This window comes from Sesamum indicum, linkage group LG2 (genome assembly GCF_000512975.1).
Source record: "Sesamum indicum cultivar Zhongzhi No. 13 linkage group LG2, S_indicum_v1.0, whole genome shotgun sequence".
NCBI lineage: Eukaryota > Viridiplantae > Streptophyta > Magnoliopsida > Lamiales > Pedaliaceae > Sesamum > Sesamum indicum.
In genome coordinates, this window is record NC_026146.1 from 12,013,699 (window position 1) to 12,035,058 (window position 21,360).

At 35.6% G+C, this 21,360-nt stretch overlaps 1 protein-coding gene across 1 annotated transcript; it reads right to left on the reverse strand.

The window, feature by feature from the left end:
• Positions 1,136-19,395, reverse strand: LOC105155945 (pyruvate kinase isozyme G, chloroplastic). The gene is made up of 12 exons (XM_011071929.2): positions 18,924-19,395; positions 14,426-14,677; positions 13,593-13,758; positions 12,936-13,070; positions 12,719-12,829; positions 12,539-12,627; positions 11,150-11,212; positions 8,486-8,661; positions 4,655-4,760; positions 1,862-2,010; positions 1,631-1,739; positions 1,136-1,545 (listed from the first exon to the last, which is right to left on the reverse strand). The coding sequence occupies exons 1-12, from the start codon at positions 19,155-19,157 to the stop codon at positions 1,432-1,434; spliced, it is 1,704 nt and encodes a 567-aa protein (XP_011070231.1). The 5' UTR covers positions 19,158-19,395; the 3' UTR covers positions 1,136-1,431.

The following is a 21,360-nucleotide window of genomic DNA, read 5'->3' on the forward strand; positions in this document are numbered from 1 at the left end:
TGTGGAAGACTATAATCACAATAAATAAAAATTATAGTAAACTTGATGCTTGTTAGTTGTACTTTGGTTTATAATTTCAAGTATTACTCTTAATAAAGCTTTCTTATTCAAATAATGTCCTTCTACTACTTATTCCAATAAGCTTTGTTGATTTAATTGCAGAAAGTACAACTAATAAGATACATGACCTCAGCAAAAAAAAAAAAAAAAAAGATACATGACCTCAGCAAAATTATGCATGATTCCATAAATTTGATTTCAACTCAATCAATGAAAAAAATCAAATATAAATTATTTTATAAGTATTTAAAGAAACAAAATTATTGAGTATTTAAAGCTTAAGCAATAAGTTTACTAAATTAATTGTTGCTCAATAAAATATAACAATTAAACTCCTCATTTGCATTAGTCCTTTTCGTTTTTGTTTGACCTTTATGGCTTGAACCTTCAGTTTGTTTGTTTAGTTTCATGGTATTCTTTGGATTTTATGTTTTTGTTTTGCGGAAAATATTTAAAGTTTGCCTTTTCGGTTAATTGTGGTATCAACTTTCTTCTTCACTTTTATAAGTTTGTATAAATCAATACTAATTAAAACTTTTTAAGTAAAAGATTACGAAAATAATATTGAGATATCAAAAGAAGCCACTTCTTCAATCAATTCCATAAATTTTTAGATATGTTAAATAATTGTATGCCACTGAAAACACATCATTGTAGTTTACATTAATTTCATAACTAAAAATGAAATAATATGATTCGCTAAATTTGATATAGTAATACAATCTTTTTTCTTTAGACTTTTCAGGGATGTTTGATGAACTGAAGATAAATCCCAAAAATTTTAGAAGGTTGAGATCTTCTGCAAGTAGTTACCTCTTAGTTCCAATTGCGATGCGGCAATACTAATTTTCATTGCTACTTCTTAAGATAAATTGCAAGGATATTGAAACGTGAAATGGGAACTCCAATATAGAAATTCAAAATGGAAAATTCAAAATGGAAAATTCAATATGGGATGCGGAAGCAAGCAATAAAAATATCATAGGCAAAGGCGTAGTTACTCATGACTGAACATGAAACATGGCAGTTTATCACTGTCTTGAATAGTTTTATAGACTATGTTAACAGATGTAAATGTAAAAGGTTTTCCATTTGATTTCATTATTCTATTCGAACTAACCAAATGGCTTAAATGTGAACTCTTTAGCCTTCTTGAAGTTCTAATCTGTAAGTCACTAAGTCCCCTCTCTCAACTGTACCCAACATTAATCCAGAACTAATTGCAGTCCATGTCAAACCCCTGAAACTAGGTCCAGATTATCTTACTATTAAAAGAAAATGTAAATTCTATTTACTTATTTCAGTTTGAGTTCGAGTCATAAAATTATGCAATTATTTTTCTGTACACAACAAGCTTTACTAGTACATCAATCAGCTCTGCACTTTGCGAACCTGAATATGGTGAGTAGATTCTCGACGCCAGATGGGCTGTGCTCCACTTTGGACTAGAGTGACATACTGCCCTTCTGTCACCAGACCCTTACACTGAAGAAATAAAAAAATTCTAATGCTTACCATACTTAGAAAAACAAAACAAGCTAGCCTGGGAAAAATCATAGAAATCATTTACCAATAAAAGCTTCAAAGCTTGTGAAAAAGTCTCCTCCACGTCATCTGTAAACTTCATATATATAGGCATTACTCCATGATAAAGGATCAGACGCTGCTTCACCCTTTCTCTGTGAACAAAAGCAGGTTCAAATATTAAAACACAAATATCTGCATACACCAGCATAAATGTAAATAATATATTATGGAGCTAATTAAACCACAACCGAAAGGCTGATAGCATAAAACTTACACATTAGTGAAAGCAAATATTGTTGAGGATGGCCGGTAATGACTCAAAGTTATGGCCATGGAACCTGTTCTTGTGAAGACTATAATGGGAGTTGACAGAGTGTTGGCCATTATGGTGGCATGGAGCGCAAACATATCACCCATATGGCTCTGCAGATTTGCATACAGAATGAGTTTTAGCAAGTAGAACAGCATTCGACAGATAAGGAACTTAGATGAGGAATTTCCTGTACTCATAAATCTCCAATAAAAGCAAAAAATGGTTTCAACGTCAAGGAAAACATAGGGACAACCAGTAATAGTAACTCTAGAAAATATTGGCTTGTAATAATATGCAACTTAGCATAATTCCACTTTAAAAATATATCTGTCAAATAAAGTGCAAATACATGGCAGCTTAATTGTAAACTTACTGATTCTAGGAAATCCCAAATGGTTATTGAACAAACCGAGTTATAAAGATTTGTATGTTAACAGAGGCTCAGGGTTTTTATCTTCACACTTTCACTAAAAAGGTAATACTATAAGAATCCTGTGTCGAATAAAAGGCCCAATGATAGACATTTAGAGTTAATGAAAAGCTGAGCCTAAGAGTAGCACTTGCAAAATCCACTACCATCAAGCACTCCTGCTTATTTTTTTTCATAATAGATCTCCTTCTGTTTCTTCTTCCAACATGTACTTGAAAGTATTGAGAACATTGAGATCCACGATGGGTTCCAAAGTAGGATCCGTGGACCCGTTTCTTTATTGTTTATTGAAATAGGTGATGAGAAAGCAACAGTAAAGAGTTTCATCAGCAGCACCTCCCCGTATTCCTTCCTTTGGTCAGAATTCAATGGTAAGAAAGATGCTTAGGTCCCTTAGCTTAGCTAGTTGGTCTCCTTTTGGGCTCTAAATTCTTGATTTGAACTACTACTTTTCATTTAATTCTGTGAATCTTATATTTATAAGTGATAGTAGAGATCACCTAGTCTGCTCACTAGGAAAGGTAGTGATTGGAACCACTCAAACCCATACCCATTGGGAGAAAGGAAGCTAGAAGGTGGAGTCAGGATTATAGATTACTGATGCAAGAGACCTGTCAGATGCCTGCAATTAGTGCAACAAGACCTTGGCTCATGAAGATGCACCTAAACCATTGTAACAAGGGGATACTCACCTATAATTTGTATTAATTTAGCGTCGCTTTTGTTTTACATCCCTGTGGATACACATCAAGAAAAGCACTTCTGATTGCATCTACCTTTGGCTTGTTGTAAATAAATTCAACATCATTCCAAACTATTTAACCATCATTCTAATAATCTTACTGTAAACGTACCCTTTTTCAATTTATTCTTAGGATTGCACATCTAAAGTTGATATTGTTTTTAAAACACTTTAAAAGACATAATACTACTAAAATTTACAATTTACAATTTGCAATTATAATAGTTTAGAAACTTTTATATGTATTTGCTACATCATTTGATATCATTGCTATACTATAGGAAAATATAAACTAAGTTGCGCTGTTTAATTAATGGGAAAATATTTTTTTTTTTTTTACAGTTATGCAAATTTACTTATATTGCATTGATGAACAATCAAATTACTTAGTGGATGCATTATTTAGGTGCACATTAAGTTTTTTCTGGTAGTATTCAATATTCTAATACTATTGAGTATTATTTGTAAACCATTACATATGAAACATACTAATTGAAATAAATTGTTATTGTTTTAGAAAATCAATTACATTGGCCAATGGCAACTACAAGTGTTAAGCAAAAATAATATCACACATGAGGACAAAACAACTTTTAATCAATTAAACTTTTTAAAAAGTGCTCTTTCTCAATAACAATCCCAGTTTAATTTTTAGATATTATTTGCTTCGGGTGACGAGTGGAAGTATACGTAAACATAGATGTATAAGAAAAAGTTCCATATTTAGTTAGACAAAAACAATGAAAGGAAAGTAAAATTGAATGTATATGAATCCTCTGAGTCCAATTTTGTTTATGTGCAAAATTGGGCGCATAAGTGGAAGTATAAACTAAAAGGACAAAAAGCACTCATTTTGTTCGTATTTAATACATTCCCTATAGATATAATTTATCTATAAAGAAAAGATCCTTTTAGTTTGAGGTATTGGTATCTAAAAAGTATTTTATTCTTGGTTGCATTGATGCCTTTTTCGTAAGTTTTCAGGTTTAACTTTTAATCTTTTTAGTATTTCAAACTATTTCAGTACTAACTTCTTTATTCTCTAGTACAAAATGAGAGAAAGGATTGATTAGTAAAATTACAAAGATTCGCCTTTCATTTTTACTTATTTTCCTCGTACTAAACAAGTATTCTATCAATTTTCTTTCCATCATACCAAACAGCTTCAAAAAAAAGTATTATTCTTTCACATCCTCACCCATTTTCACTTCCATTTTCCCCTCATTGAATCAAACAGCTATATTTACTTCTCACTAGTCTTTACAAAGACTCCTAACTTTTGATTCTGTTACAATTTTCATCTTTGTCTACAGTTAGCACTTCTCTAAAAGTAGAAGTAGAAGCAGAAGCAGTTACAAACACTCCCTACATCATTCAAAATCAACTCCTAATTACTGACAAAAATAAGGTTAGTACATAAGGGAACTAAATAAACTCCATCTTTGATGTTCTCAACAATAATATACCTTGAGGAAGAGGTAGAGATAACAGAAATTAAGAATGAAAATGTACATAAGAGAAACTACAACATGCAGTCTCCATCTAATAGGAAATGTTTATTAGCAGTAAGAGCTATATGCACCTTGTAGGCTGCAAATTGACCTGGTGGTGAGCTTATGATGATTGGTAGGTTTGACTCAGTCCTCAATGCCACCGCATGCATCACTTTAACAGCCTTCAATGGGAATCTAACACAGAATAAGAAACAATCTTAGTATGAAATGCAAAAGGATATCTCCTCCATAACATAAGTAAACTATTTTGTCACATAAGTTTAAACTTCATCAAGATGGAAGTACTATAGGAGATTATTGGAACCCAAATAATGAACACAAACGAGAAAACATAATTCAAACATATATTTATGAAACTAAGTAAACCTCAGTATGGTCCTAGTTAAAGGTCAATAGTTCACGCAACTGGGAGGTTTGAATTTGTTGGTCAGGATAATGGGCAACTGACCCTTTGAAGGAATACATGGAATACTGCTCCTTCTTAATAGCAAAGCCCATACTTTGATTCGAAAGCCCTAGCTAGTGATGAATCCCCGGACATTGTGGATTTTATAGGTGAAGGCTTTGAGCCAATGATTTAACGTGGTACTACAACATGGTGCAGTACAATAGTCAAAAGAAAGTTTCTTGAAGACTCTCAATTTCTTTCAAGTCAAACACTTCAAAAAATAGCAACATGGTGCAGTACAATAGTCAAAAGAAAGTTTCTTGAAGACTCTCAATTTCTTTCAAGTCAAACACTTCAAATTATTTTCCATGTTGAACTCGCAGGGAGTATAGAGAATCAAGAAGTTAATTAGTGGTACTACAACATGGTGCAGTACAATAGTCAAAAGAAAGTTTCTTGAAGACTCTCAATTTCTTTCAAGTCAAACACTTCAAATTATTTTCCATGTTGAACTCGCAGGGAGTATAGAGAATCAAGAAGTTAATTATTTGATTACCTATAACATTTGCACCAATCACGGGATTTCAAAATCTCATGATCTTATTTTTGAATGTTAGGAGTGGTTTACTCTATCATCCCATTTAGCACATGATAATTTAACCTATATATCGAGATAACAGTACTAATCATAAACAAGAGAGAACAATATAATTTAGCCATGTGTTGTTTGTCCATGAATGTAAACCCAATGGCTGAATCATGTCATGTATCTTCTTCATTTTCTGTTTATATAAGAGCCAGGTTCTTTGGGACTTCGATTTTCCACTGCCTTTTCCACTATTATTTTATTATATAGTTTGCCCTTCATTGCCGTTGGCCTTTTGGTTCTTTTGTTGCCTTCAATTTAAAGAGAGATTTGTTTTTCCTTCTTAGCCTATATTGGCGCTCAAAACCTGTTTGTGACTAATCTATTACTCCAGGCAAGATCTTGAAAAATGAAACAGGAGACTGAACGTGTCTATTTCATTGGCTAGCAACTGTAAGTGCCTTGTTTCATCCTCTTTTACTGCACTGGGAACCTCCAGACTGCAGTGCAACGGACCACAAGACCTATCAATGTTCTGAGTCTTCTGACCATCATAAGATTAGCAACAACATAATATTACTTTTGCTGATGATTCTTATATTCTATCCCTGGTGTTGCTACATGCATCTATTCTGGATTCCCCAATTAAATCATGTATTGCGTGTCCCAAAACTTAGTACTAACCTCATCTCTATTTCTCAACTAAGCAAACATCTTAAATTGCATTCTTCTTTCTTTAACAGCCATTATTCCATGGTCGAACATTTGGTAGGAAGACTGGAGTTGCTCAAGTCCAAAATGCACTACATCTTCTTGATGACATGAAAGCACTTAAGGTGTGATTGCTATATAGGAATGGGATGAACATTCTCAAGTTTATTCCTAAATTTTGATTGGAATGCTAGAAGTTTGGAAATACTTATTCCCATGGGTATTCTTATTCCCTTAGATAAGGGATTATCCATTCCCTCCCGCCAACATGGTATTAGCTATTCCCAACATGTAGGGAATGAAAATTTTCTTTTCCTTTTTCTTTTCTTTTTCTAAATTGTATTAATTTAATTTTAGTTTTTATTGTTATTAAATTTGTGTATTTTTTGTATCTAGTATTGAGAAATAATTATGTTTGCATGGTAAGAAAAAATTGATATTACTTTGATATTTAATTACTTTATTAATTCAAAAAAATTTATTGTTTTTAATTATTTTTTATTTTGGCAGAAAAATATAATGTATATGTTTAACGAGTCAATAAATTATCTAGTCCAGGTGCTCCTTTTAAATAGCACATGATTTGCTCCAGTGGAGTCCAATGATGGATTGTTGAAGATTACATAATTAGCTCCGACACTAACAGAATATGCAATGTAAAGGCGAGATACTATCTAATAATTCAATTTCCTAACCAGCATACTTCTGCTTTTTTTGTAAGCTACACTACACGGTTTAGCTCCTAGTTGTCCAGTTTCAACCAACAGATCAAGGACATATTTTCTTTGAATAGAATAATGCCTTTCTTCCTCCTTGACACCTCAACTCCTAATAAGTACTTTAGTACTCCTAAATCTTTAGTATGAAACTGATCAAGCAGGAAGGTCTTCAGTATGAAATTCCCATGCTCTCATTATTTGTTCTAACTGTGTCACTTACATGGACAAGGATGATTACAAATTCAGAATGCTACGGGCAACAGACTGGTCAGACTTGCTTTTGCTTAAACCAAAATTTCTGTGGGCACACTAAAATTTTCCAAACCATGCACAAGGACTTTGTGAGGCAACGAAATTTGCAAAATGCCCCTGCGTATCATCTACTCATCAGGTCAATAAGAAGGCTTAGTCTCCTTCTGAATTAGTTCATTCCGAAGTTTGGGGACCGTGTCTCATTTTGTCTAAAACTTGATTTCGATATTTTGTAACATTTGTCGATAATTTTCCTCAAATAACTTGACTTTATCTAATGAAAAGTTCTGAATTGTTTTATCATTTTACTGTCTTTCTTTCTAATGTTCAACCACAGTTTCATACTTTTGTTCAAACATTATAAAGTGATAATGCTAAAGAGTATCTATGAGAAACTTCCCAAACTTACATGACCAAGTATGGAATACTTCACCAAACCTTGTGTGTGGATACCCCATCACAGAATGGTGTAGCTGAAAGAAAAAATAGACACCTTCATGAGACAGCTAGAGCACCCTTGTTCCAAATGAATGAACTAAATGTTTTGCGGAGGATGTTTCCATCATGTGCTTCATGCCTTTCTCTGTTCGTCAGGGTGAAATTCCAGATGGTACTCACCACTAAACCTTTATTTCCTCTTGGACCTCTCACATATTTCGTAGTATTTGTTTCATTCATGATGTCAGTCCTCAAACTACTAAATAGATCTCAAGTCTGTCAAGTGATCTTCCTAGGCTACTCCCATCTACAAAAAGGATTTTTTTGTGTGTATTTGTATTCAATGTATACAATACAAACAAAGAGAGCCTAAACTAGAAAATAGAATCAATCAAATCCCTGCAACCATTCATCATTCTTTATATACATGCATAAATCCTATTATATGCTTTCCTTTTCTTAAACAGGGGAGCCATCTTATCCCAACTTAGAGGGGTTTGATTTATAGTTTGCGTTTGTGGCTTTGTGCCTATATAGTGTATATAAGTTAGTTGAATAAATAATAAAACAAGAACAATTCTCCTCATAAACTAATCACTGGACCCAGACTCAGACAAAGTTTGCATCTCAGTTCAGAATCCTGAGTATGACAAAAGTAGCAACAGAAAATGACAGTGATTACGAGAAAGAATTTTGAACATTGAACAGTGATTTAGTTGATTAAAAACAAAAACTAAGACATAAAAACAGCAATCATGGGAAAAACATGCAGCATAGATGTGATCCAAGGAGAACGATAACTCACTTCCCATGGGCTGTTTCTCCTGAAAGCATTATTGCATCAGCACCTTCTCGTACTGCAATCGCAATGTCGGACACTTCAGCCCTTGTTGGAGTTGGGTGATTAATCATACTCTCTAGCATGTTTGTAGCTACAATAACTGGTTTTTGCATACTTCTGCACCTTCTTATAATGTCTTCCTGTACAAATTTAGGTAACATTCTTTGAACCCCTCATGTTGTTTTCACCAGCCTAGGATACACTCAATCACCACACATTGTTTCTCAGAAACATTAGATAAAATATAAGAGAAAGAAGGTAGGTACCACAATTACAAACTGGACTCATTCTTAAATGTACAAACTTGTAGCCCATGTTTATATTTACAACTATTAGAAATGGAAATATACGTTTCACATTTCTTATATTTGCACCTTGGAATTTGTACGGTTTGCCACCTATGTGACAAGGAGTTACATCATGAACCACTCAAGAAACAGAGGTAGATGAATATTAGATAGGATTCTTACATTAGAAGGTTCAGATCTTTTTACATTATGAACACCAAGCAGTGTTGTTCCTTTTACCTGTGGAGCTGGTTGGCCCATATCAATTCATAGCACTAGTGAACAACTGCCTGGCAAATAAACAGAACCTATGAGGTCCTTAGGGCTTGGCTCCAGAAAATGCTTATGGTTGATACAAGATCACACAAAACTCATTTATGCTTGAATTGCCTGCCTCTGTAGACTCTTACACTGCCAAATGATCTCATTTCTCATGGAAACAATAATGTTTTTCTTAAAAGAAAATGCAACTCTCGGTTCCGTTTGTCCAACAAATTCAGAAAACAAAGATAATTATCTAGCATGTCAGCCAAATTTAACCATACCTAGTTGGATATGCATTTAGATCATGTAGAACAAAATTGAGAGAAGAACCAGACTTCTCAACATGCAAATGCCAATTCCTTTTAAAAACTCTATTAACTACCCGACTATAATTGCAGAAGACCTCGGTAATGTTACATTAGTGATAGATTTTAACTGGGGGATTCATTTCTCTATATGTCAAGAAGTTCTAATGATCCCCTGCATGTTCAACCTCCGCTAGAACATGACAAGACTAAAGAGGGAACAGTGATGGTGCACTGTGCAGCAATAATGTCAAAATTGAATTAATAACTTGAAATCACAAGATTTGCAATGTCATAACAAACCACATTAACCGAGTCACATTCTGAGAAGAACGAAACAGCTACGTCGTACAAGTAGAGAATTCTATCCATTGATAAGAAAAGAAGAAAACATGAATTGGGCTTGGCTTGATGATAGAAAAAAAAAAAGAAAATTCTTAGTCCATTCCCGCATTAATGACGAAAAAAAAAAAGGACTGATCAATCCCATCGAGTCTGACTTATAATGATCATTTATCAAAGAATGAGCTCAAGTTATCAATATCTTCCCAGCCAACATCAGATGCTATGATCCAACTCCAAACCAACTGATATTGACTAGAGGGAATGCTCATATAATTGTTTGCAACATCATAGGTTGGTCATAAGAAACAAGTTACACAATTTACAAATCAAAATTAGCCAACCATGGAAAAGGTTCAGATCTGTCAGCATTCCGTTAGAAGGCTGTGAATAGTAATCCATCTGCCTGTAGCAATGTTATGAAATGGAGCTGTTCTAGTCTATCAGGTGGTAGATCTGCTCAGGCTGAATGAGCGTTATAAAGGCTAAAGGTTAGCAATAAAACAAAGGGCAAAAATGTATGAGTATTGGAAACAATAATCTGGAGAAAAGCAGGACATATATATAATCCGAAAAGAAATTGAATAAACGAGGAGGAGGAGGAGGAGGAGATAAGAAAACACTACACCAAAAGCAGAAGAGAAATAAGGAGAGTGATGAGAGGATGCTTAATAGTAGAAGATTGTTAGACACTCCACAAAAACCAATGTTATTCAAGCTTGACATAGTGAAAGCTCTTCCAAAATTCAGAAGGGAGATGAGACAAATTTGAATGAAGCTGATTATTCTATAGACATAAGAATACTCAAAAGTATATAGAGACTTTAAAGCTATCCCATAAGCAAAACATTTGTTGGAATGACTATTCAGCCAACCTTTTCCAGCTTCTTTTCGTCACATGCTGTCTGTCTGTTCATGGAAAACTATTGAAAAGTCATTCCACCAAACACTTTGCTTTAAAGAAGCAGTAGCCTTCTAAGGTTGCTTTTGGAAATGAAAGCATACTCAAAGTTTTCGTTTTACGTCTATGATCTGTATTTGGGAAATGAAGCTTGTGCCAGTCAAACCCACCCACACCCCTCAATTCCAGCCCAATACTTTCATCATGATTATACCAAAGATATATTTAAAAGGATATGTGCCTATAACGAAGCTGATAAATTTATGAACTACTAATATTTTATTCTGAACCAAACACTAAGAATATTATATTCATGTCTATCAACTGCAATCCTGAAATTCGTAGTTATATTTACTTTTCTAGGTAACACAAATTGGACGGAAATTGATTTTTCTGTTTTGCCTTTCCCTCTTATATCACTGAAATCAATATCCTATGAGTTAGTTCTTTATAGAAATAATCACCATACTCATCAAACAAGAAATATATGGAGAATTATAGTGATTCTGACTTTTCAACATCCAACTACCTGTAACAAAGGAACCTCCTCAATTGGGAGTTCAGCTCCAAGATCACCACGAGCTACCATTGCCTATCAACATGAACGATTGCATGAGTTAAATATACTATTATAGTATATGAACTAATATTACTTGATTCAAGGTCAATAAGCATATCATGTATGGCCACAACCACATGAAGGAAATGAAACAAGAACAACTATAAAGCGAACTTTGGAAAGACCTCTTAGCAATCTTACAGAGGGATCAGGTGGGATATAGATGGTCTGCAAGGGTTTAGGTGCCAACAAGTATTATAAGTGAGGGCAGTAAACTTCAGCATATGCTACAGAGTATCAAAGGACACAAACCATGCACAAATATTTGCAGTATTAGGAAATCCGGAAGACTTAGGAACAGAGTTAATTTGTTTCTTGGGGTTTGAACATTGTTGTCCTCTTCTCTTTTTCTTTTCTTTTTTATGGGGACCAATTTATATGAAACTATGATGTTTGGATGAATACCTTAACCTCTCTTTCTGCCTTACTTCTGTCGAAGTTACAAGTATTACCTCGCATCACTGAAAACACTTATGGATCTATTTTTTTGTGCATCGTTCCATCTAACATATTTCTTCTACATACTTTATAACATGGATCAAGGTAGTTATTGCTAAGAATATTAGTGAGTAAAACCTGCAGGTCAAATGCCAAATCTTCATGAATTCTGTATTAGTATCCTTCCAGGACCAACAAGAATAAATGCGAATCCCTAGAGCTTACAAGTTTTTGTTTTTCAGGAGTTCTCATCCTCTTTCTTGTAATTTTTTTCTTTTCCCCAATAAATTCATTTTTAACATTAAAATACAGTTTGTTCTGCCATATTCATTCCCCAGTATAGTAAACCACCATATAAAAGAAAGAATATGACCTCATTCTTTAATTTGATTATTGTTTCATAATCCATCACCAAACTCAATGAACATGCCATTCACACCAAACCCCAAGTAGTAAACCCCTGTACGAGACCTTATAAGAGATTTCCTCACACTGAATAGCATCAGGAGGACTCTCAAGGGAACATGATTTTATTCCGGGAGAACGTAGCAAGGTATTTGATCTTCTAGAGAAGAAGGTTGACTAGTAGATTAAAGAAGATTTCTGCATTATTTCCTCAGCCTGGTGTAAAAATAGGCAAAAGAATTTGCCACAGCAAATTGTTTAAACAAAAATTTTTCATCTCATCTTTAGTCCCAATTAACCGGGCGCTTGAGGATCTCCATATGTGACAGCAAGGAGGAACTCTTTCCATATGCAAACATGCTTGCTATTTGTACAAATTTTCCCATTCCTACTTTTGCCCATAATCAGTAGTCTGAGCATAAGAACTACAGGAACTGCCATATAGATTACACTAACCCCATCAGATGCAGAGATGATAGACTGAAGATTTGGGATTGAATCAGCACTTTCAATCTTTACAATCACATGAATATCGGCATTGCACCCTGAAGACAAGAATTTTTGGGTGTAGTAAAGATCAAACAAAGTCATAGAAGATTGTATTATAATGAGGGATGAGATGATCATAGGGTTTACTCTTGAGATAATCTTTCAATTCATGAACCACTTTAGCATCCTTCACAAAAGAAACAGCATAGAAATCGACTTGGTTATCCACGCCAAATTTAATATCTTCCCAGTCTTTGTCTGCACAGATGAAACCCCAAATACAGCTGAAAAATTATACCATTTTGATCGTAGAAACCAGAAGAAAAGAAATTCCAGATTGCAGAGCATCAAGAAGCTAGTCAACCTGTTATTGAAGGCAGAGTTGCACTTTTCCCCCGCACATTTAAATGTCGCCTTGATTTCAGTTCTCCGCCATCAATTACTTCGCATTTTACCACATCATTTGTCTTTGATTTCACAGCTAATGACATCATTCCACCTACAACAAAGGAACACCCAGTCTCCTAAGTTGTGCGTTTTGGTTAGATAGCAGAAAACAAGCTAGCTCAAAAGAAATTGCATGACAGCTCAAAAGAATTTACTTGGATTTGCAACTTATTCCATTTATATAGGCATTTGAACAAACTTAGCTTTCACCAGAGCTTAAATAAGGAGGCATCCTCCAATTTTACAAAAACGAAAAAAACTAAAAGATAATCAAAAAAATCCTTTAGGCTTTTACGTCTGTAGCACCTTCAGTACGCTGCTCTCTAAGACCAATAAAAAAGAAAAGAAGGAAGATCTAAATTGCTGAGTCTAACCTAATGCATTCCATTGCATGCATATAGCAGGAGAAAGAGACATTTTTCAGATTCCCAACATTACTGATTACAAGTTACTTTTCCACATTACACATCCAAAGCCGTGAAAATGCACTAACTCATGATTGCAAAGAATAAAATGACAGGCACGTCACTGACAATTTCCCCAGCTGCTGTACTATATAGGGGATTTTACTCACCATCAACCAGTAGAATGTCACCAACTTCAACATCATTTATGAAGTCATCATAATTAACACTAACAGTATCAGCAGTACTAACTCCTCTTTTAATGGTAAAATTGAACTCTTGTCCCTCCTTGAGAAGGATCGGCTGTGGCACATCTCCACTCCTAACCTCAGGACCCTGATCGAAGATCATTGGACTCCATATTAGTAAATAGAAACAGAAACCACCCCACCCACATCCCCAACCCCACACAAAGCACTAAGCAACAGAGAGAGCAATGTTTTACCTAAAAATAAGGAAGAGACAACCTTCAAGTAGTATAAATACACCAAAAATAATTTGAATCACTTTGCTGTAACTGAAAATTGCCACTAAGTCTACATAATTGCGGCCTTCTAGTGTCACTAGCCATTGAACATGAAGAAAGTGGAACACTTTCAGCCAAGATCGATGAATACCTAATTCCATAACTAGTTTCAGAATAGTATCTAAAGATTAAAAGTGCATCAAATTGAGAGAGGTCATATATTAGCATGCTCAATATCAATGCAAATATAAAAGGACATACACCAAGTGTGGAGAAAAAACTAAAAAGAGGAAAAGACTCATTTGTAAATTAAGTGTGTTCTAATGTGATTTATATATGTACTGGGATGATGCACGGTGAAAATGAATATCCAGGTCATAGTAAATTTTCACTGTGGAAACACAAATACAGCAGGGATGTAATTCACAATTTAGAATACAATTAGCAAGGAAATCATCCGTCATGTGTCTGTATATAGGTGTTGTATAAGCTGCAATAGAATTCAAATTTAGCATGGGGAACTATCAAGAAAAATACCTTGGTATCTAACATTATGGCAACAACTTTCTCCTGAAATTGTGCATTGTATTCTTTGACGAGATCTATGGTTTTCTGGTGTGATGCATGATCTCCATGAGACATATTCAAACGTGCCACATTCATTCCAGCTTCTGCCAGTTTCCAGATCATATCACGCGAGCTGGTGGAAGGACCAATTGTACAGACTATCTTTGTTTTTCTTTGAGCATTTACATTAATCCGTGTCAGCATCAGACCATCATCAGTAGACTGAAACTCAAAATCGTTTCAAGTTCCTTTTCAGGATACACATTTATATGCATATATTGCTCAAAGATTTAAAGATGAAAGGCAAATGAGGATAAATGAGATCTGAACGACTGACAAGCAAGCACCTACATCTGAATTTTAGCTTCATTCTTCAAATCTAGAAAACTGGTTCAGTTAAAAGTGAACCAAGAAAAAGAGATGTGCATGTTTAATATACCGTAAATAAAACTAAGAGATAAGGGTACCATGCCAGTTCTAGTTTACATAGATTATCTGAGTCAAAATTCGGTAAGATTCTATGATTAATAGAAGGAAACATTAAGATGACTTAAGTAATCCTAATGCATCACAATTTCCAACTACCCTATCTCTAAATTACCACCAAAAAGATACTGACTATAGTACCAGATGCATTGATGGAATCCAAGCAGTAGGTTGTGCATCTAAGAATGGAATGATGCTTGTGTGGAACGTCGCGAAACTTTTTACAGGTGGAACCACTGCACATTAGATCACCAGCGCCTCCTGTTGCATCATACTCCTCCAAGTCGGCAACTAGGAGGGCAATCTTTGAACAAGAGTTACAAGACAACTCGAGCCTCCTCTAGGAAGAACTCCTCCCATAAGAAGACCATCATCTCCATCTGGTCCTTACAGTTGATACATTCTCATGGCCCCTGAAACTATTAGAGATAGGAAGGCCTCGCACATAGGATTAAGGTCTGCGGGGGAGGGAAATAGAAGCTAAGCATCCCCAGAGAGAGAAAGTTGCCCTCACGAAGTACTAGAACTAATGAAGCGACAGCAGTGACGACTACAGAATGGGATCTCCACCAACGAAATGGTACAGAAGTTGATAGGAGAGCACCAGATTGAACAAAGCTCAAGATGGCATAACTTTGAAAGCATACCAAATGGAGATGATAACATAGCAAAGTCAGCGGCGAAGGTGAGTGTCAACCTACATGACCTAGCATTTTCCTTAAATTCTATTATCCTTCAATAGCTCAGAGCAAAGCAGTTTTAACTATAAACCTTACAGACAAGGGAAAAAAGCATGAAAATCTCAACTAGGGTCTATGCCCACAAATAAACCTTATGCTCTAGAGAATAGCATGACTAAGACATTGAGATGAGTTAGTCCCTAAGAGGAGGTACATTGAGAGGAGGCAAGTCAGCATCCTGGGAAACTTTCACCTTATGAGATAGATATCATTTCACAGAACATTTTCAGCTAATTAGCAATTAGGATGTCCACCTCATGTGCAGAAGAGCATCGACTCCAGGAGAGCTTCTCAATCCCCTCGCCAAAAGTGAGGCTTCCAAGAGGATCGAATACAGGAACTCCTAGGAGGAGATTAGCATGGAGAAGCTAGTAACCAAGCCTGTCACCCTACACCCTACAGTTTGAATAAAGGAAAAGCATGAACAGGTAAAAGCATCATAGAGGTGCAAAAATAACTATCTCATACTTCAAGGAAATGAACTCAAGTATCAATATGTACCCTCAAAGGTAGCAACTCCTAAGTGTGACCCTCAAAGATTATGCCAGCATCTTTTAGAGAAGCCTCGAAAAGCACCACTAGCACAGATGATATGTCTGGGTCCTAAAAGTGGTGGTATCTAAGGATCGCAACCAATGACCAACTAAATGTGCCAAATAATGACACCAAATAAGTAAATCTTTTGCGTACGTATTAAGGTTGTTTCCAGAGACGCCCGTATGATGGGTACAACTATACGTATGTCTCTTTCTAGTATGGATCACATTAGGAAAACAATACTAGTTGTATCACATACTCCAGTTTATAGCTTGATGATCTCGTGGAATCATGGAATAAAAATAAAACCAAGACAATGTGAGCCCTCCTGGGCCACACCATGAATTTGAGGTTCAACAACTAGACATATAGGAGTATAGCCTCAAAAGAGAGGGATGACTCCACGGAACTCGAAAAGGTAGTAGTTACCTACTGAGATCAGAAACAACTTCTCTTAGATCCTCATCAAAAGCCAAACCGTAAAAGTTGAAGATGATATTTCGACCTCAAGAAAGTGATAATGGGCTTGGGAAATAGCACGAGTTTCTTAAAGGTTATCAGAACAGACTTAACCCAAAAAGTCATAAAGTGCCCCCTTATAACCAAAAACACAAATAGCAACCTAGAGTAAGTTAATCCAAGTAACCTGAAGTCAAGATGATTTGCTTAGATACAAATACTAAGAAGAGTAAAAAGAAACTTCGTCTACTTTCAACAAGTTTCTAATACTTGTTTTGAGACGTTGAGGGTAATATTGGTCGGCTTTGTTAAGCTAACGCATTAAAACTTGGCTCTGATTACTGTCATACACTCCGATAAAATTGAAAGAATGAATGACTCATAAAGAAAATGAGGAGGAAATGAATAAATCTTCGCAAATATCAAAAGAGCAACTATCACCTGGAAACAAAGATTTTTCTTTCTTCTCAAAGAACTTCACAGAAACTGATGCGACTGAATACACGATTATGCAAAAACGAGAACCACAACCAAGGCATGGTCAAGAGAGCCGCCATGATCATTTGAGTCAAGCAACCACGTCGCCGAGCAACAGACTTGACTCTAAGGTCAAGGCAAGCTGTGTGATCGGTTAGAGATGTGCACCTTGACCTTAAGGTCGAGGCTCGAGGCTGCTTCACACCCCTTCCTCAGTTCCCCGCGACTCAAGTGCAGGCATGCAGCTTGACATTTTGAGGTTGAGGCACACAGCATTTAACTGCCAAGTCAAGCCAAGCAACCTTAACCCCAAGTTGGCGCAAGCTGCCTCAAGCACAAGGTTAAAGCTCCCAAACATGGGGTCTATGCTACAGGTTGCCTGCTTGACTTGCAGAGCACCCCTTGACAGGTCGAGGCAGGAGGCTCTGATGTGTGCCTCAAACATGGGGTCAACACAGTCACAGTCAAGCAAGTTGGTCCATGGCACCCAAGAGAAAAAAGTCAAAGAAATAAGAAACTTTTTCAAAGATCAATATAGAAATTGTACTTTCCCGCAGAAGAAAATAACAATCTATGAACAACAAACAAATACCAATGAGTGAGAACTCTAAGTTGGAGATAACCTTCCCGAGGAAAACACCCGACATTAAATCTTTCTACAATGAGAGACCCTTAGTCAAAGCAAACTCTACCTCCTTCAGAAAAAGTCATTGTCAACTCACCCAAGAAAGAGACAAATAGAATTGCTACGCCCAAAATTGAATTTCATAACAAACAACTACCCTGAATTGGAGATTTGATTCCCTCCGGCCCCAAAGTGGTAACTCCTTAGCTCTAATTTGAAGAATTTCTCAATCTTGACATCAAATTCCAATACCCAATTTGACCTATCCATCTGGTTTGGTCCCTCAAAGCCCAAAAAACGAGGTTGATAGAGGAAGAACCAAAACCAAGTATTGAATTGCCTCAATCAATTCTAACTCCTCAACATTACATTCAGTCATGGCACCATCTCAAATTGGCTGTATCATCACTAGGGCTACCTACGACAAGTTTTCAAGTGCATCCTTTTCTACTTCTAGATTAATTCCTTGGACGGAACACAGTTGTAAGCAGGAGGCTATATGATGCAACCGACTAACACTCTGGCCACCATAATGTATGCATCCTATCACAAGGTTACAATTCTATTTCATTCCTTATAAGTACCACATTCGCTCTCATTTTGACTTTCTCCCGAAAGATAATCATTTTATGAATAGTGAAGAACCACCATAATGCATGCATCCTAACACAAGGTTAGGATTCTCTATTTCATTCCCTGTAAGTACCTCATTTGCTCTCATTTTGACTTTCAGGTCTTTTGCTATTTAACGAGCTAAACATCTATGGATTGTTAAAATACATCGTACAACTTGATTGATCGCTAGAGGGATTCCAAAACATCTTGGCTCCGCTAAAAATGCTGTTCATAGTGCAGTCGAGAACCCCCATGTCACTCAACCATTCAAAAGAATGCAACGATAATTACCCCTTGACGTGAAGATTGACAACACTAGAAAAAGTTCTCATTTCACATGCATCCCCCAAAAAAAAAAAAAAACGTGAGAGTCCAGTATTGGAGTTTCTTCAAATCCGACGAAAGAATCAACCTTGTCCAAATTCCAAAACACAAACGACAACACTCAACCCCACTCTCCGTTTTTGGCAAATCAATAGATTCCGAACACAAATGAACACACAAAAACACGTACATATAGACAACATACCGGGAGTGCCACGCCATTCGGCGAAAACGCAGCAGCCATGGCATTAGATTCCCTGTTCCCGTAGCTGCTGCAGCTATTGCTGATCTTGGTAGACCTATAAAGGTCAACTCTTTGACTGGTCCTCCTCAGTCTGCACTGAAAGAAAAACTCGCTGATCTTTTTGGCAGAGGACAGGCAACCAGCTTGAGAATTGAAAGCAGGTACCCCCCTTGGCAGGTTCACCGTCGCCGCCATTGGAAAACACCGATTGACGGAAGTACAGAAAATCACAGGAATACAAGGGCGGGCGGAAAGGGTGCGAGGGAGAAAGGGAGAGGGAATGATTAAGCAAGAAACAAACGTAAAGAAGTAGAGACTGCAATGGCAGCGGCAATGAGGAAGAATTGACTGTTGAATCTGCTAGCAACTCTGAGATTCTCTGTAGCAGGGTTTACACTTGGCAGGGTTTGAGACCATCTATTTTCAATTTCCTCTTACAAAAATATAACTATATATACATATATACATATATGTGTGTGTCTTATGATATCTACTTTTTTATGAATATTTATGAAATATAGTAACAACTAGTGTTAAAATTATCAAAATTATTAATAAATTCGATAAAATTTATCTAATATAAAAATATAATAAAAAAAATCTAAGTCAGTAATTTTTTATTTCAAGAATTAAAAATAAGTCTTAAAAAAACTCAACCCTAACAATATTTATTAAATATTTGAGATTTCGAACAAAACGTTGGTAGATTATACTTTTTCACTATATTTTTTTGGTGGATTCCATATATATAATATTCATTTTAAGGGTTCATTTTAAAGAACCAACTTAGATTTTATAAAAATATTTTAGATTAGCTAAGTTTAATAAATTTATTTATAATTTTGATATTTTTTTGTCACTTTTGAAAATAAAAGAAAAGGACTATTTTATTTTAAGTTAAGGAATATGTCATTATTATGCTCGCAAGAGTTCAAAGTTTTCATTTTTCAAACTAAATAATAACATCATACACATAAAAATATAAAAAAAATTCCTTTCTGGAAAAGGATTAATTTCTTATAATTTTACAAATTTAAGGGACTAAAGTGATAAAATCAAACTTAAATTGATCATTTCACCCTCCAAAAAGTAAAATTTGGGTCACATTTTCGTCGGAAAATGGTTCGAGGGACCAAACTGAGACAAAAATTACAGTTTAAGGATGCTAAAATTAAGAAATGAACTTGAGGGACTAACGTGATTTTAAGCAAAAACTTAAGGGACGAAATATGGCATTTATCCTAAAAAATAATATATAATACCGAAAATAATATCATACTAAAAGCAAAACATCAATTTAGCTATAAAATATGAGTGTAGAGATAAATAAATAAAAATTCAATTTTGTGATATTTAAAATTTGGGATAAATACGAAATAAATAAAATTCAATTATATATGATTTTGATTTGGTTCGGAAATAAAATTTGTGATGAATATAAAATAAATACAAATTTAATTATATATGATTTAAACGCACGGCCAGTAATTGTTGGTGATTGTGTTGTGATTCAAAACCCGCCCAACTTGCTCTTGTTAAAATTAACACGGGTCCACCATTTGGTGATAACATTTCTTCTCCCAATTTTGTCCTCAAATCTCCTCAACAATTTAGCTCATTCTCCCCATTTTTGCACATAATAACTAATTGATCAGCTCTCCAACAATGCTGCCATGGCAAACTTTTCAAGTTCTCCATCTTTGAAGAAGCTACAATTATGGCGTTCGAGCTCAAGTTCTGTTGAATGCGATTTTATCTTAAAAAAATGCACACATTCTACTCTTTATTTTAAGATTCACTTTACCTGTGGAAAAATGTTTGTTGGTTGTTTGAATTTATTCTTTTTTTGATTTTGTAAATGAAAGAAATTGTGGCTGAAGAGGAGTGGCAGGTTGAGGGCGGCGAGGGGGACTGAGTGGGCTAGGTGGAAGGGCAGCGCGATAGGAAGCTGGGTGGGATGGAGGGGCAACATGGAGGCGGGATGGAGGTTGGCGGCGATGAGGGATGGAGCTCAGTATTGCTTGTTTTTCAATTTTAGGAAGGGATGAAGGGACTGCGCGAACGGGGGGTGGAGGGTTTGCCGGAACAGGCTTGACGAGGCGGTGTTGGGATGGAGTGAGCGGCAACCAACAAGATTAGTACACTTGTACTGCTTGTTATCTCTGTTCATACTTGATTTTGCAAACAACCATCCAATCCGCTTTGTCTCTCTTCATACTTGGGTACTCATTGTAGTACACTTGTACTGCTTGTTGTGCCAGTATGAATAGTTCATCCTTCCAGTACAACACGCAACCATTCTTACACCCATCAATCTTCCCAACGGGTAAACCCAAATCCTTTATCAACTTTTTCGTGTTGTAGTAATATCTCGGCATGGTGTGATTGGGGGCAATAT

What these genes read in the sequence shown, in the direction of transcription:
- LOC105155945 (XM_011071929.2), bottom strand. Translation starts at nt 19,157, where the DNA reads ATGGCGGCGACGGTGAACCTGCCAAGGGGGGTACCTGCTTTCAATTCT. An exon ending in AACTCTGCCTTCAATAACAG is followed by an intron (nt 12,830 to 12,935) that starts GTTGACTAGCTT and finishes TCATCTGTGCAG; the next exon opens with ACAAAGACTGGGAAGATATT. An exon ending in AAGCTTTGAAGCTTTTATTG is followed by an intron (nt 1,546 to 1,630) that starts GTAAATGATTTC and finishes TTATTTCTTCAG; the next exon opens with TGTAAGGGTCTGGTGACAGA.